The sequence below is a fragment of the Platichthys flesus genome, chromosome 20 (genome assembly GCF_949316205.1).
Source record: "Platichthys flesus chromosome 20, fPlaFle2.1, whole genome shotgun sequence".
NCBI classification, from domain to species: domain Eukaryota; kingdom Metazoa; phylum Chordata; class Actinopteri; order Pleuronectiformes; family Pleuronectidae; genus Platichthys; species Platichthys flesus.
Genome location: NC_084964.1, coordinates 4734076 through 4752574, shown reverse-complemented (window position 1 = coordinate 4752574; position 18499 = coordinate 4734076). Strand labels below are relative to the sequence as shown.

General features: G+C 43.7%; 1 protein-coding gene across 3 annotated transcripts in view; it reads right to left on the bottom strand.

The window, feature by feature from the left end:
* Positions 1-772: 772 nt before the first annotated feature.
* Positions 773-18499, bottom strand: part of LOC133976052 (protein shisa-6) — a 68616-nt gene continuing 50889 nt past the window's right edge. For 2 of the 3 annotated variants that reach the window (XM_062414135.1, XM_062414136.1), the window contains 4 exons: positions 10404-10466; positions 9028-9048; positions 3080-3183; positions 773-2855 (listed from right to left, as the gene is read on the bottom strand). In XM_062414135.1, the coding sequence (XP_062270119.1) occupies positions 2007-2855; positions 3080-3183; positions 9028-9048; positions 10404-10466 (1037 nt within the window). In that variant the 3' untranslated portion in view covers positions 773-2006. Of the gene's footprint in view, positions 2856-3079; positions 3184-5433; positions 5587-9027; positions 9049-10403; positions 10467-18499 lie in introns of all 3 variants that reach the window. The other variant, XM_062414137.1, reaches the window with a different exon arrangement.

Here is an 18499-nt window from a genome sequence, read left to right as displayed (position 1 = left end):
AAACACAATAATGCTGCTACCCAATTTATAAAAGTGAAAAAAACTAACATTTATGGGAGACTCATAACCGCCGCCTAGTGTTTCAAACTGTCTTACAGCTATTGCAGTCACCCGTTAACAATGACTCTACGTCTACATTAGACATTTATGGAAAATGTTAATGCTAATCAAAGGTGTGCTGCACCACCAGCGGCCACTTGAGAGTGGGAATCTATAAATCTGTGCTTATATTCAAATCCAGGCTGAAATGAAACCTGCTAATCCTCACATTGTCTACCAGGAAACCCCGGAGGTGAGAAGCTCTCTACTTCAGACCAAAACAAAAAATGTGTGTGCTGCTTCTGAGGTGGTTGCTTATAGCTAGCTAGAATAACTCAGCTATAGCTACTTGGTACGTTGTATGCGTGTTTATTTTTTAATTTGTATTATTCCGGGGAGAGGAATTTCCGCCAACACTAATGGTTGTTACCCACTACATTTTGTTCTCTAAGCTTTCTGGTTGTGTAAAAAAACACCAGTTTTCAGAGATACCGCCAGTTCGAACTGTAAACCAAATAAAGCATCACAGCACTGTGAACAAACCCATGGTTGTTTGAAAATCCCATTTCTAGTCAAATCTATACGAATTTGGCATTTCATGGGTTGTGTTTTGTTGTACATTTGGACCAATGCATATGTAGAGTCACCCAGTCTGGGATGTTTGGGATGTCTCTGTTTCTATTTCTTAAAAGCAGCAAGAAACACACAACACAGTCATCTCTCAAGCCACGATTCTGAATGTTTAGAAAAATATGGATGGTTTATTTGAACCTACTTTGACAAGAGCTATAATCCATTTCCATGATTTTCAACTCCTCTGATGTCAATGGAACACAGTCTACATCCAAATATGAACAGTGGTATATCTGTTTTCAACGACACATTCGTTCACTTTTTCATTCTACAAACAGTTTCGCAAAGACACACACAGTAGAGTATTAATTTATCCTGTCAAATACTTGGTTAAGTGGATTTCTATTCTGATCGCACGAAACAGTGATGATTTATAGTTGTTTTTTAAAGAATCTATTGAAAACAGACAGTCTAATACAAGGTCCATCCAGCACAGACTTGTCCATTATACTGCTTCTAAAATAGCTTATTTACAATCTTCTACTGGAAGCAAAAGAAAACCCCACCATTGCTTTAAAAACAAAACACGCTAGCTGTCACTATTCAAACTCAGATAAACAAAATGAAAAACAAAACAGAACTTTTTTTATTGATTGTGCTTTGTAACCCACAAAACCACTTCATCTCTAGAAATGGAATATCTGTCAGAGGCACCGAACAGAAGTGCTGATAACATCCATTTAAATTTCTCTCATTGAGATTCTCTAGAGCTATGAGTAGGACAGGGCGTACAAATGGTTCTTTTTTTTAAATTAATTTATTTATATATTTATAAAGTTATAACAGGCTCATCCTTGCTCATCACCTGCGGTTGCGTTGTGTTGCACAACAGAAATCCCGGCGGATTCAGTCTTTGTCTTTAACCATGCAAAGCCCTTTAAGATTTGCCAGAAAAGGTCACAAAATAGATTTGTTGGACTAAGGGGGTTGTGTGGGCTGAAACAGACATGATGAGTGTTTTCTCACTAAAACATGGACAGAATAAGGTTGTTACCTGTGGGTGAATAGAATATTCAAGACAGTGGAATTAATAATAGGCAAGTTAGCTTGATAATACCACTCCTGACTATTCACAACCCTGTCTGGCTTCAGATCTCGCTGGGCATGTGTCTGCAGTGTACAGTGAAGATATTTTTTCCGGTCTCTCACAGTAAGCTAGTTGATGTTCTTGGTCCTGTAATCTCTGACTTTGCAGGAACCTCAGTCAAAGAAAGTGATATCGCCCTAACCCTACTCTAAAAGAACGCCAGTATATCCATGTACCCCGATCAGCCCCACCCCCTTGCACATAACAGTGCTTCCTCCTGTCCAGTTCAGCCAGTCCCTGGCTGCTGTTACACAGTCACCTCAGTCTTGCTGCCTGTGCGATAGTGCTGTGGCTGTTGTTGCTGCTGGTGATGCTGTGGGATGTAGTGGAGTTGTTCCACAGTGTGGGTCCGTCTGGAGGCAAACGCCTGCCTCTTAGTTGATGTCTGGTTCATAGCTAAAGTGTTGGAGTGCCCGGTGCTTCCTGCTCCCTGTGCCCCGCTACTGCCGCCACCACCATTGTTAGAGGCACTGGGATGGGAGTGCATTTTGGTCATCTTGTAACGATCCATTAGAGGAGTGGTGGGTATGAACACGTCTGTGTGTGATATGGCGCGCGACATTGACATGTCGCTGCCGCGAAACCCACCGGAGACGCTGCTGACCATGCCACGCTTCAGAGACATCATAAGCTTGTCCGGCGAGAGCAGAGGATCCTGGGAAAGGAGGCGATCTTGTGAGTACAGGCGATCTTGTGAATAGAGACGTTCTTGAGAGTAGTGGCGGTCTTTTGAGTAGAGGTGATCCTGTGACAGGAGTCGGTCCTTAGAGTACATGCGGTCCTTGGTGTACAAGCGATCTTGGGAGGTGTGGCGGTCCTGTGGAAGCAGGCGCTCCTGGGATCGAAGGCGCTCAGCGGACAGGAGCTGTTCGTCAGAGAGGATCCTGCCTCCGTATGGGGACATACCATTAGAGGATATGTTGTATTCCGGTTCTGGGGCCCTCTGTGGAGACAGGACACGGTCCTGGGACATGGCCCTCTGGACGCGACGGGGCCGCTGCCTTTGCTGAGACGGCTGCTGTGAAGACTGCGACTGGGAGGGGGCCTGGGAGATGGAGGACTGCTGGGGCTGGCTCTGGAGCTGCTGGTCCCGGTGCTGTTGGGCGAAAGATGAATGAGGGGAGTTTTTTAACAGGCCGAGGGGTATAAGGCTCGGCAACCCACCGCTGCAGAATAAAGCGAAAGACTAGCTTTCAGCTTCTAACTCATTTAAATCTGGAGGCTCAGAGATAGCATGGTTTGCCTTACAGACGAATACAAAGAGAAGAACACAACTTTGTTCAGACGCCTGCACACTTAACTGAGCACCTGTGTACCCACCTGGTCTTGACTTATTTTGAGAACATGCAACGGAAGAGTGCTTCTTGCTGCGAGGTCGGGCAGGTGTCGCTTTCGAGTGTAGTATTCTTCGACGTCTTTATCTGCTGCAGAGGAGATGAGGATAAAAGAGCAGAGACGAGAGGTGAGGAGGAGCGACGGCAAGAGAAAACAAAGGCAGGTGTTACAATGCAAGGGGAGAAATCGGATTAAGTTAGAACGATTGCAGATAATGCAAAGAACAGTGTTGGTAGACCCATCTGTGTTTCACCTTTTCAAGCTCATGGAGGGGTACAGAAAACAGAGAGGAACAGAGGATCACAGTCGGACCATATTACATGCTAGGCACATAGCATCAACACATCCAGGCCTCATCTGGGATTGAACAGGCAGCACTGGCTGTGGGGGCAAACTTCTTTAAAGGTCACTTCAAAGTCTACTGAAAACACTGCACAGATATGGAGGGAAGCACGCAAGCATGTCATACAGTACATACATGCCAGAGAGCGACTTGTATCATTGCACAATTACGTCACATTGAGAATGGCGAGAGTATTAAATGTCCTTGAACGGATTATTTATCTTTATTTATGTGTAACTCCAACATGCACTCACAGCACATCAAAAAGACACAAGTACATTTCCAGAGATAATAGCATGTAGGAGTGAATGTAGCATCGACTTCATGCCACATGACACAGACCCATGCATAAAGATTTGTGTTTGTGAACATAATCACACACAGTGACGCACATTTACAAACACTCTCTGACATCTCGTCAAAGAAACACAATGCAGCATAAAACATCCAAAAATGGAAAACATTTAGTTACAAGTTAACAAGATGCTTCTTCCTCAACGACGTCATGGCTGTCTAACCATCATACTAAGTAAGAGGTAAACACCAGTGTCTTTTATAAGGGGAACTATCCACCTCATTAGGAATTCGGAGGTGCCACTCAGTCTTTTTCAATAATGGCTACAGCAGTGTTCTCGCCACCTGTCAAGATTGAACGCGGCCAAAATCCTCTTCAGCGCGGAGCTGCGGCTGCTTTCTGCAAATCGATTAATTATAAGAGAGAATAAAAACAAGATGTTCCTTTCTCAAGCATAATAGTCTTTAAGATCTGGGCAGGCCATTGCAAACTCATCAACCATATTTCCATAGAGTGAATGAACAACTCGTGAAGTATACTGTCCTGCACTGCGACGGGCTAAACGCTTTTCTTCAGTTTGATACCAATTTGCATTAATAAGCGGCAGCATTCTTCTCTTTTTATTATCCCGACAATGAAAACGCTGCTCTATCTTCCTCCCAGCACAATCCAACTTGATCTATCAGTGTGCAGACACTAGTTGAGCAACAAAAAGGAAACTGCAGAGCCTTTTGGCTATTTGCTGCAACAAATAATCTGCTTTGGAAGCAGAAAGAAAGTTTGGAGACTGAAGGACACCGCTTGAGGATATTTTTTCATTTGAACACTGTGTCTCTTCTGCACGCTGCTATCTGTGACAACTGAATTCATCCGGGCTTTGTTTAACTGCCTATTAAAGATTATTATGCTAATTTTCACAAGCATGCTTCAAATAAGTGGATGGTTTTTTGGGGGGGGGCTTTTTGTTTCTTCCCACAGAGAACAACTGACGACCAGTAAAGGACACTGCCTCCTGCCACCCTGTTTTGCCATTTAGTTTGAAATGGTGCCTGGCAGCTATGATTGGGAGCCAGTGTGGAGTGAGCCCTGACGGGGTGAGTTGTAGATCGCCATCCCTCACTTTGACTGCAAGCCAGCAGTGAAGTGGGGCAGTCATGATGAAATTACACAAGCCTTAAGGAATGTTTGCGTTCCACTTAGAGAATATCATGAGATGAGACCTCATTACGCAGCAGAAATCCAGCGTAGCACCACTAAATCAATACCTAGCCGGGCAAGGCACAAGAAGCCGCTTAATGTACTTACACGCTCCAAGAGAAATAGGGGCTGCAGCCTTAAAGTGGAGGCAAGGGAAGCATGGAATATGAATGACTCATAGTTTCTTGAGGTGACTAGGCTGATATCGTCAAAGATCAGAGTAAATGGTTGTTTTCTGATTCAAGGTCCCCTCCATCTACTGAGATGTTTACTCAAAGGGGAGCGCCACAAATCTCCAGGGAAAGTTGTAGGCATACTTTTTGCGACTGTTGTTGATGTCCTTAGGGCTGCAGGCAAATCAGATTCACAGCTGTAACACTCAGGGGGAACTGAGCCCCACCTCAGGGGTCGGGAAAGCACACTCAATGCAGTACTTTTTTTACCATGCAGGGCATCCGGGCACGGGGGCCTACTCTTGCATTAGTGCAGTGAACTTGGACCTACTGAGTTTCTTCAGGGACGAGAACCGGCTGAGGTCGGCTTTGACGGCCGCCTCGTAGGAGGGCGGCAGATGTGAGAGGCTCTGGAAGGAGCGTGAGAAAGACAGGTCGTAGGGCTCCGTCTGTGAGGTCAGGATGCCGCTCATCCGATTGTTCTCTGGAGACACATACATACATATAGACACAGAAAAAGGGGAAAAGGAAAAAAAATGGGCAGGCTGGCTTCTCCAATGCCACCACCGCCCCTCACCCCCAACCCTCCCCTGTAAGGATGAGACCCTCCTCGAAGACCACCTGCTGAGGTAGAAAAGGACGGGCAGGCTGGAGTGCTAGGCCCCGCTCCCACCTGCTATCAACATCTGCCCTGAGAGGTCCTCCTCATGTGACCTCTTGTGATCCGATCACATACGTCACTTGTGATCAGAAAGACCGAATGATGATGTTTTAACTCAGTGTGAGTATAGAGATGTGTCTGATGCGCTCAGACATGCACTTAGAGCTGACCTCTTGTGACCAGATCACTCAGGACAGACGTTAAACCAGATCGGACCGGGGTCTTAGTTACACAAACATTTCCTGGAGGCGAGGCAGTTCTGTCACTGGACTAAAGTGAGAATTCGTAGATGGATTCATGAAGACAGAATTTATTGTGCGAGTCGAATCTGCCGAGGCAGTGAGAAATCTAAATAATTTACTGTTGTTGCCGGGGCTGTAGCCACTGAGGACACAGAGACCATGCACTCTCTAATGTCTCTGGGAATTTGAGGTGTGCATAGCCCTCAGTACAAAATGTACATATGTACAAATGCACATAGAATTCATGAGACACGATCAGTTAGATCTTTTCACTCACCCCTCTCTTGGTCTTAATGAAACATAATAAAAACATAGACTTCCATTGCACTTGTAGAGCGATGATGGGGGGGGGGGGGGTTCACTGTGTAACAAACAACACTGGCTTGCAAAGAGCTCAGTGACTGGACAACTGCCAAGATTCTACACAGAGTATTAGGGCCTTTTAAATGGAAACAATATCAGAGATGTTTCTAACATTACAGGGAAAAAAAATCCAAACTATGTCCTTAATAATACACCCCTGGACCGACCCTGCTGGGAAATATAATTCTATTCATTTTGCAGGAAGCTTAAATTGACAGAAAATGCTAAGCTAAATATTAATTATAAGAAAGGATTTAAGCTTTTTTACCAGTCAATAATGTTTTGCTACAGCCCTGGTTGTTGGCTTTGCACAGCATCTCAGATTAGAATCACAAACACTCGCTATTATTTGCCTTCTCACACAGTTGTTTCTTTGCCAGAGCTGCAACTCGACTTCTGGGTTGAGCGTATCTGCCTTTGAGAAATGGTTTTATGTCTCACACCCCAACCTGCCGGTGGCACTGGCTGTCGGTCACATCAGGCACATCAGTGTGTGTTTGGTGTGGGACGGACATGACAGGTGACGTGGTGGTTTGACGAGAGGAAACAGCGGTCCACGGGAGAAAAGGACGAGACACAAAACGAGCGAGACAACACACCAAACAACAGACGTGTGGTGGAGAGTGACCCTGACAGTGCTGTGATGTGATCTGGGACATGGCGGCGAGCAAAGTGTGGACTGGCTGTCGTAGATGCGACATGATGTGAAGCCAGGAAGACACATGAGGTGGTGACTGGACCAAAGCCCTCTTTTAGTCTCGCTCTACTCTTTCTCTTTATCTCTCCTTCTCACACGCACGTACACAAACATCTGCAGTCGGTAGCATTCACCACCGTCTTCCTCGCTCCATCAATCTTATCTGTCCAACCATGCTGCCACCCACTTCCCCTCGCTCCTTAATTCTTGCTCGTCCATTCAATATTCCCCTCTCTTTCGTTTTCTTTGTTGCTCCTGCTCTATCTTGCTTTCTCCCCGTGTGCTGAGTCTGTCACGCAGTGCAGAGCAGCGGGCATGGGTGCGGCTCCAGACCAGACGGACTGATAAAAATAGGGCTTTAGTAACTGCTGTAGGATGAGGAGTGGGAAGGGAAGGAGGGGAAGAGAAACAGATAAGAGAATCTAATAGGACGGAAAGAATAGTGAAATACAGGAAGGAAAGGATAAAGAGGGGTGAGAAGAGAAAGAAGCTTGGAGAGAATGGGACGGAGAGGTGTCGGCGGGGGGTCCTGGGAGCGGCAGGGAGGGCGTTCAGAGCCTGTGAACGATCTGTAAGTGGACTGTCTGCCACACTGCATCGATAAGGGGAGAATCGACCCACACTGCGACATGCTGTTAGCTATCTCAATAGCAAACACATTTGACTGCTTCATCACGACGGACAGTACAACCACACAGACCTGGCTCAAATAGTCTTTGCATGTCTTGGTGTTAAAGAGTTTTAAAAGGGTAAAACTGCTGATGTTCTATATTTTCTTAAGTCTCAACAAATGACATGAAAGGGCCGAAACCAAAGCTGAATGTTTCGTACTGATATTTCTTCTATAGCTAAAGCTTGGTGCCGGGCACAAGGATCTGTGTTCCTGAATTTCGGGTTTCTTTAGTTTTTTATCTATTCCCTGACCTATCGGGGTAAGGGACGGATGACGTAGGCTGAGGTCATTTTCAATCAACATGGAAGTTGCATTAGCTGCTGTTTGGACCAGAACAATTTAGGTTTATGGCTTGAGTCTCAACATGCAGAGTAATGTAGACTTCATCTGTGCTTGTTTACATTTTCATGGCCTTTTGAGTCTCTCTTATGGAGTTAGCAGCTATAGCTAAACGTAAAGAAGGGGAATGTCTCCATTTATAACTTCTGGACCATGGTCTATGCCACTTTATTTTCTTTTGATCTTGTTAGTTTGGGTTTCGCTTTATACAGTAATTTAGACAGCAGACTAAAGACTTTTGTATGACATAGGTAGTACCTGTTTACTTTTACCTACACTTGACATTGATTAGTTTGTAGATGGGTGTGTGAGGTCTTTCTCTTCTCCAATTGTTCAAACCTGTGTCCATTTCCTGCATTTGGTCCGAAAGTCGGAACTTAATAAAAAATAAAATGTATACACTGCAAACAAATCCGACCATGGTTCAAATGGACTGAAACCAGTGGGGGATATTTAGGCCTGTTTTAGTAACATTTGTTGACCTCCAGTCCCCAGCTGTTTAATGAAGTTACTGAGCTTTTATCTAACCATTTCTGAAGGTTTGTGTCTATGGTGGAAATCAGTGGTTTGAGCCTCAATTCCTCAAACACAATAACAAATAAAGAATTGAGAGAGGGATATTAGTCCTTTTGTTGTTGACAATAAGAAAAAATGTGAATAGTATATAGTATTTCAACTATCAGCATGTGCCCCTATACATTAATAAACACTTGGATTGACTTTCTAAGATTGTGGGAACACTTTCTTTTGTGTGTAAAATTTTCAAACAAATCGAACATTCAGCAAGAACTCTGAGCAAAAGCTACTTAAATCAGGTCTGAAAACACAGCAACTCAAGTCGAAGGAAGGAATACATCAACGCAGGAGTTAGTTTGTGGTGCAAGTGAACACAAACATGTGCTCATGGATGAGGTTATACACAAAATCAAACATATGTATGTATGACTTACCACGTCTCAATGATCGGTGAGCTACCAAACCCAAAGTAAAAAACACAATATTTAAGAAACATGTCGCTGGTGAGAAAAACAAGACCTACACAGACCCACTCCATATTTAGCAATCATTTGTACAGGAAATCCCACTTAACAAATAATTCAAATCAAATCAGCTTTTTCTTCCAGTTGCATATGATGTACACTTTATTTGTGTGATTGTGCGTTTTCTACAAGCTGTATTCTTTCAGATTTTTTCAAGTGGCTGGAGGTTTATCGAGAAAATAGTTTGCTTACAGAAATGGGAAGCCTTTCAGGTGGGCACTGATCAAAGTGTGTGTGTGTGTGTGTGTGTTTGTGTGTGTGTGTGTGTGTGTTCGAAAGGAGCCACATGGTCAAATAAATGTCAATAGAGAAGGAACCATTCTGGCTCAAGATTTCAAGCATTGCCCCATAAATGCCTGAGAGCTCACACAATTTTTTCCCCCCATTTGTGGCTCAAACAAACAGAATATAAATCAAATGGTGAGATCAGAGTGATTCAAGAAATAGTGTGTAACACAGTGAATATTTCAGCTTGTGCCCTCCTTTCTTTCCTTTCATCTCGACCGCTCCTTTCTCCAGCATCCACCTAAAGAATAACTAATCAATTCCAGCTACTCCTCACATCTGCCAGTGTGTGAACCCAGGTCGGCCTCTGCCCCCTCAACAGAACTGTTCTTACCAAAGAGCTGAATGACGTCAGAGAAAAAAAAACAATAATTATGTCTTCTTGGGATAACAGCAGAAGGCCGCAGGTTTCAAATGCCCTGTCAACCGTGACCTGAACATAACATTAGATTGACCCTCAGTCTATTGCGTTCTCTTCATAAGAAAAATGACAGTGGGATATTAGATCCTAAAATTAGATCTTTCACACATTTTTGAGAATGGAATTGGCAGTGTGGCGAATTGATAAGAGGAGCATGTCGAGGGGGTTTCACACCTAAATGTCAAGCTCTGCAAGTGTTTGGGCTCCCTATCAGTTTTAAACCCCGTCCATATTAAGTGACCACTTTCGTACACTGGCGGGCACGTGCTGGGAATTGTCAGAGATCGCTCAAATAATAGCCTCCTAAAGGGGGTCATGTAAAAGAAGCCTGACCAATCAGCCAAGGCCATTTCGTGGCTGAAAGGCCCAATCACAAAGCGCTTTTGAGTGTCGACGTTAGCGTCCAACAGCATTTCCCAGTTTTAGCGTCTCTAAAACTCTGGATTTGATTGGACACCAGACGTATCCATTGCAGAGTTGTATGCGTTTTTCAACTATCAATGTGTTAAAAGTCATGTGGATGCCTGAACTGAGCTGTGGATATATCTGAATGTTCCCCTCTCCCACTGCTTTGTCTTACCATTCTTAGGTGTACGTGTGGGGCTACCTAGAGCCACATGGTTATAGTTGTGCTGATGGGTACCTGCAATGACAAAAGCAATCAAATATATGTTCAGTGTCTATGAGAAATGCTCTGAACCGACTCTGATACAGACTGTTACAGTGTGAGGCTGACAATTAAAGGGATAATTCACTCAAACACTGTTGAGGTCTTTTGGTGGCATTTTTGATAGATGCTTTTCATATAATTGACTGGAGAAAAACTTTAAATCGACTTTCATCGCCTAAACACATTTACTGGATGCCACATCACCACTCTTCAATAGCTGGTAAACTTGTTTGGTGGGTGAAATATCCCTTTAATTTCCTCAAATGAAGGGAATGGACATTAATATAGATTAGAGAGATGATGAAGTGAATCTACAGCAAATGGAGTCCGCTGTAATTTCTATGATACCCTGCAAAACATCTTCATATCAAACAGATTCCAGTAGGCCATAGTCAAAACATTATGGATAAAAAACAAGTTAAAAGAAACAGGGATAACGCACAACATTTGTCACATCCTGTCCTGGAGCACAGAGACGATCATTATCTGTGGAACATGAAATGATGCATTACATATTACATGCCGTTTGTCCAAAACTAGAAAAAAACCCTGAGCGCAGAGAGTAAAAGAGTTAATGAAGGAAACATCTTTACCATTCTCACGGTATATATATGTGGTGTTTAGTGAGAAAATGCTGCAAATGAATCAAACACAAGCAAACTGAGAAACACCTCCCTCCGTTTTACTTCAAATAGGCAGTATAGAGAATTATGCTGCAAAGACAGGGCACAATAAACATCATACCCAACCAAAATGTCACTCAGCTCAGTATATACACCTCCACGAGGCCCAACAGTCTCCTTATGAAATCCAAATTTCAATTTGACTCTATTAAACACCTTATCTCACAACGTAGCAGAAGGGAAAGAGATTCATGGATCTGCAGAATTTTTTATTTGTGCTCCCTTGGGTCAGGGCCCACCCCCCATGCATGATGTATATGTTGGCAAAGCCGCAAAGTGCTTTTTATCTGCTCCTGTTTTGCCCATTTAAAAGTTTTAAAGTGCAGTCTTACGAGTTATGACTCCACAGCAAAATTCCTATAACACACAATCACACTTCCACACACTAGTCATCTGTCTTTGGTCCTTGTCGTCCTTTCCTTTGCATGAGGACGCTCTAATCAGCAGAAACAGTCCTGCGTTGCCATCTGGGAGGAGAGCAGGGCCATTTTCATTTTCAGCTCCGAGAATAAAACAACAGTTGCACCCAATCATCTGTCCACCCTGGAGTGCAGGAGTGTCTGACAGTGATGCGGTGGCACGGTGCTCGACTGGGCACCGCGCGCTGCAGGTTGTTTAGTTGAAAGATGGGACCTTTACTGAGCCCATTGTACTGAGAATGTTGATGAATGACAGCTATTCTCAGCAGTGTGCAGGAGCGTGTGTGTATGTGTGTGTGTGTGTGTGTGTGTGTGTGTGCGTGTGCGTGTGCGTGTGTGCGTGTGCGTGTGCGTGTGTGTGTGCGTGCGTGCGTGCGTGAGGGCTTGTATGTTTGTTTATGAGGAGGAGGCAGCGATGTAGAGCGTGGCTGTCGCGACACGTTCATTTGCTGTCTGCTGCTGTGCCTGTTTAAAAATGCATTAGAGCCAACTGCTGAAACATCCATTTACATCTGTCACAGAAGTGAGGGAGGAGAGGGCGGCCCGATGCGCTCACATCATGCTTTTCAATATTTGCTCGAGCTATGGAGATAAATGGGACGTGTTCCTTCACCGAGTTCCTCTCTTTTCATATCAGTGCTTAACAGCAGCTCACAGAGGAGTTGAATCGAGGAGGGAAACCACCGACACCTGAGACCGAATTTCCAGAATATAGTTTATTACCAGTAGTGGGATATGAATTCATGTCTGTTGAGTGTTTCTCGGTGGTGAAGCATGAGCAGTTTAAATGAAGTTAACAGTTCACTCAGGTTCAGGAGCAGTGCCACACCTCTAATCACCTGTCGACTGTAACCGGTCAGTCCACCGCGCTCTCAGAATCTTCTGCCCACCCTTTGCCTTCCAGAGAAACAGAAGAAGATGATAAAGGAAAAGAAAGAAACAAAGGAAAAAGCCCAACCCTCATCGCTTTATCCTCTTTCCCTCATCTCTACTCACATCCCTTCATCCTCCTTCCCTTATACCCTCATTCCTTCCTTCTCCTCTCCTCATCCCTGTCCTTCATCAATTCATCCTCTTCTCCTCATACCTACCTTCATCCCTTAATCGTCTTCCCCCCATCCTTCCCCTCATCCCAACCCATTCATCTCTTCATCCTCCTTCTCTCATCCCTACCCCCATCCATTCATTATTGTTTCTTAACCCCAACCCACATCCTCATCCATTGAGCTCGATGCATATCTCTTGAATGTCTTGTTGTAGGTGCTGTCTGGAGACACAACTTCAGCTCACCCCCTTTTCTCAGTTTCTATTAATTTATCCTCAACATACAATAAATCAATTTGCATTCAACCCTTTAAATAACTATTGTTGGTCCTTGCTGGTGAACCCATCTTCAAGAATAAAAAGCAGTACGCACTGTCCTTAACACTACGTAACACAAAAGAGGTGTCAAAGGAATAACACATAATAATGCTTTCAGCAAAAGATACTCCTGTGTGCTGTAAACTTATTTGTATTTCCCTTTTCAGAGAAAACTAAATTTTCTTCAAGGTAATTCTGTAAATTGCTACTCATTGGCAAGGTCATTTTTTATTTAACCAGCCATGTCTGTCTTTCCCAAATAGCACTGCCATCACAGATTAATAGTCCATGCAAATGACAATATCTCGGTCCACTTTTTGAAAGCGCTGCTCAATTTTCATAACACAATTAAAACCTGTTGCCCCTGTAAAATAAAAAGGGCAGCGTTCTGACTGAAAAGTGGCTTTAAAGTACTTTCTCTAGCAACCTGCAGGTTTAACTCTAATTTCTGCTACAGTCCATGAATACTTAATGCTGAACATCGCAGTTCACTCAGCAGTCCTAATGCATCCACTTGGTCGACTCTTACGTCTCGTAAATTTGAAGACATGAGCATGAAATACCCACAACTTTCCACATCCATCAGCACTTCAGCTGCACAGCGGAGCGACAAAAAAAAGCAACTTCGGAAATACTAAGCTCTTGAAATAACATTCCCCAGATGAAATATTTATGTTTAAGTTCATTCATTTCCTAACCCCTTCTCCTACAAAAAAACAAACACTGCACACCACTGAATTACTACACAACACGATATGAGGTCAATCAGTAGGTGATTATATTTACCCGCAATGTCATTTTCCGCAAATGGAAGCCTGACAGTCCTATTAGAGGAAGGTCAGATCAATGCCAAAGTATCAATATGTGTGTGGTTCTAAGTATTTACGACTGCCCCCTGGATCAATACTTAGAAAACATTCTGATCACCTACTGGTCACAAGAAGTTTGTTTCTCTGCTGCTGTCGGGTGCATACGCAGATGTATGATAATGTTGTAAATTATAAAAAATCTGAGACCAGCATGCCTTATGTGTGAACATGCATGCAATTATTCATGGGGAATGTTTCAGACATCAATGGAAGCCTCTCCCCTGCAACAGAAAATAATCTGTATAGAGATGTACTACTGCTACTCATTCCTGCTCAGAGCTGCTAAAACACATGAATTGTGTTGCCTTCACAACACAAGTTAAATTTGATTGTGTTTTCGGAATGCCGACAGTAAACGTTTTGCAGATTTGTCCCATTTTGCTGATAAAAACATTTTTTCAGGCAGCATTCATTTTCCTACAAAACATATTTTCTTACGGACATTAGTTGTACAGACAATGCAGCTTTTTAAAGACAGGTTTGTTATTTTCTACCATTGTGGTGCAAATAAAAAAGCATATTCAGCCAAACATCCATGTCATCAGCATCTGTCCAGCTTAAATTCGGAGCGATAAGCCGAGGTTATTCCAAGCAGATTTCGGCTCGAGCACAAATGTTGCACTTGAAAGTACAGTACAAAACACACAGGCACAGACCAAGACCAATGCAATTTCTAAGAATTTTCATCACAGTGTGGTCTGGTAATTTCCAGCTCAGCCTGTTGGGTCCGGGGAGACGGGGGCCAAGCTGATCGGTCCACTGTGAAGACTTTTAGCTCATTAAGAGCCTGGACAGCCATCTTTAGTGATCACTCCGTAAACTGGGGACCAATTAACCACCTTCAAGGAAGAGCCCCGGCACAACCGGCAGCCCCAGCCCTCTCCCATACGCAAGTGCTGCTTATCGGCTCAGAACACCCTGCTGCACCGTCGCCCTCCTCTTTGAGCTTGCAGTGCAAAATAACCTCCGCTCGCCATGTTCCCCTAGAAAACTATTTGTCAATGATGAAGGGAGCTTAAAGTGGAGGATGAGGACCCCCCCCAACACACACACACACACACACACACTTTCCACCCCCAACCCAGTACACTGCTGTCCTGTAGTTATTGACTTCATCTCATGTCAGAATAGATGCAAAGCCAGTGCTGCAGTCTAATCATATAGATTGTTGATTATTTGTGATTGACATGCTCTCCAGATTGCCGGGTGAATCAGGATCCCCATCTGAATTGCTAAAAGGGTGTTTTTCCGTTGGTGTGTTGATGACGCAGCTGCGTGTTTGGAAGATGGTGTCAGTCTGATTTAGTGGCGGAATCGACTATATATCCATGATCAGTGGGCTGCGGAGGCAGGTAATAGACACGGCCGCCCTCACCTCCGCGAGAAGATTACTCACATTAAATTTCCCTTTCACTTATAACGGACCCCCCGAGAATAACTCCTTGGTTGCGTTTGCATAATAGCAACCAGATGGAAAACAAGTGACTCAGTAATCTGACATTTGGTGTGGCATTTTGTTTCACTCCACACTTCCAAACATCAAATCCACATATAGCACACACAGGGGAGGCAGGGGAGTGCACGCTGAGCCGACCACAGATCACCTTGGACCCCACGCCAATGTTAAATGAGCATTTGCAGGCACATGCCGTGCGGTATCGTGTATCGCATCGATTCCTGAGATTTTGCATTCTGTCCAACAACTGTACAGCCACGTCATGATATCCACTCAGCTGTGAGTGTGTGTGTTTGTGTGTGTGTGTGTGTGTGTGTGTGTGTGTGCGTCTGTTTGGCCACAATCTCCTGTATTTCCTTGGATCATGCTCAGAGAAATGAGTTGGATGGAGCTCTGCCAAACACTCATCTGTGTGAGTGAATGAGAGGGCAGGAAAAAAGCTTTCAAACAAACAAGGTCATCAGCGTATTCGCCTCAACATCCGCCCGTCCTCCAGAGGTGAGCCTCCATCTGACCCCAGCTCCACGCCAGCTCAGGCGCTTTGGGCCACATATGAGCAGCGTGTACGGGCAGGGGGGAACAAATTTGTTTCCCCCCCAACCTGAACTACCATCTTGGATGTTTAACCCTCCTCTCTGACACAGCCCTAAACTCTTGGAAATAATTCCCCTACCGCTGCAGGCATACTGGACCTTTGTCGACATGGTTACAATAGACGTGAAGCTCATTGTTGGTGGACCTTTGTAACAATTATTAATAACATTAATAATACTAATTATAAACTTTATTTCTATAGTGCCTTTCGAAACCATGTGCTGCGCAAAAGTGAATATAAGTGTGAAGGGCAAATTATAGAAAAGCAAGATGATACTCAGCAATACAATAAAACTAAACAGATAAAAAAGCTGAAACACTCATTTACATAAAAACTATAAAAATGCCAGTCAATAAGCTTGTGGAATGGTCAAGGTTTGGTTGGATATAAATCTATTTGCATATGGTTATGGTTGAGATTGTTGTCTGGATTTAAGTAGTTAGTTACTTATGTTGAAAGGTCATTCATTAGTATGTTTATAGTAATAATCATGTAGTTCAAGTCGAGGAACAGTCATGGATAAAATAAACAGTTGCTGGTGGTATTTAAAGGGTAATAAACTGTGGCCTGTCCTGTCTCAGTCCTGCCTTTTGTCAACTCATCCCATCCCCTTTAACTACCTCCTTTGGGGTCGTAATTACAATGGCTGCCGGAAGTTATACTTAAATAAAAAGTAACTATGGGTCATAGCTGCTTGCAGAGATAACAGATGGGTTCCTTTTTATTCAGGACAGGTTCTCCCTCTCCTAACCTGTATCTCAAGGAATTATGTAGTCAGTTATGCAGCTTATGAGTTATGTTCAGTGCCAGTGCATCAAGTAGTGCCTGCTTATATAGCAAGATGAAACCTAAGACTGAAGAGGTTGTGAAACCGGGAGTGGAAAGTCAAACATGTGAAAGAGACTGGGCTTCGAGTGAACCAGACTTTTATCAAACCTTATTTACCATAACCACAATGTTTTACTAATCAAAGCCATGTAATAATATTTCTTTACTGTATAATGATGAGTTATGACAAAATTTCCACCATGTTCATAAATGCTATTATTTACATTTATTACTATTAGTTACAGAATTGCTTTGCAAACCGTTCAGCCCCTGAAAACTAAATAGGTGCCATAGACTTTCCACCCCTATCATCCTGAGAGTTGGTCAAAGCGTACAAAGGATTTTTGAAATGTTTTATCTTATGTGAGAATTATGAGTGAAATACGCTATTTCTAATTGCTTTTCAATTTTGTTGATTTCTGGAAATCATCTTGTGATCCCATCTTGTGATCCCAGATATTGCCTCACAAAATGAGGCAATATCTTTTGGAAGATTCTCTTGGCCCCTCTCACTTTACCTTCCGTTACCAAAGGCCAGAGCATGATTGACACAAACTGGTTGTATGACATATCATCTGACACCATCTCAAGGCAAAATTGCTCAATTTCCCAACCTCAGCCCAATTTTAAAATCTAAGAGGAAAAGGGGTTTTATGCTATAACACAACTCTAAGCATACTTACACTTATGTTTCCATTCTGTCAAATTTTAGGCATGATGCTAAAATGGAGCATCCTATTCAGACTTTTAAAAAGCTGAAATCCTGCAGCAGATTATGCCTCATGCACCAGACGTGAAAAAGCCTCTGAAAGCAAGAAACCTTTTCTGAAAGTGCAAACTGTAAGTATATGGTAGAAATCGTGGGGGACACAGACAGCCTACAAAACACGGACTATAAAGACAGACGGGCACAAGCTAATGGAAACCCTTAAGGCCTGGTATCTCAGTAACAACACGGAGGAGGGGGAGGAGGGGGGCAGACAGTATACAGTGGATACAGGATAACCGAGTCTAAAAGCAGATAAGAGAAGTGGAAGTCTGAACGGGGGGGAGATGGAGTGGCACTGGGGGGAGAAAAAAGGAACAAAACAACACCATGGGCCAGTGATCACATGCCATCCTTTCTCCCCTCCAACCGCCGATCTCCACCCCCCCCCCCCCCCCCCCCCGCTGATCTATTAGAGACCCGTCCTAAGCTCTGTGCGCCGCTCTCCTCACGACATCCCTCTCTAAAACCAACAGCCCCGCTCTCCCATTAGCTCTGCCAAGTGGAGCTACTAGAGCAACACGTCCCTGCCCTCCTGTCACGGTAAAAGAAAGCGGAAGGAGAGGGAAGCCACCTCAGGTTTGACATTTAAAAACTGACAAAGAGTGTTCACATTTAATCGCTAAATGTTAACTGCCATAATAGCCCCACTTCACTCGGTTAGCAGGGGACAAAGCTTCAGGGCCCTGGACAGAGTAGCTCCCACCTCCTCATTGATTTCAATGGTAGAGCAGGAGGATTAACTGTGACCCAATTCGGCACTGGTGATAATGCTAAGTTGTATTTATAGCACTTCTAGCTCTGCTAATTATAACTTCTATATGCTCACTCTGCGACTTAAAATATAACATGGATTCACCCCCGAAAACGACTTAAAGGACCAACGGGATTTATGGCAAAACATTTTAAATAATATAATTCTAGTGATGTTTTCACTTGTGTGTCTCATCTAATTTATAGGAAATGTGGTTTTATTTACCCTAGATTGAGCCTTTTATATATAAATGCTTTATAGCTACATCTGGAGC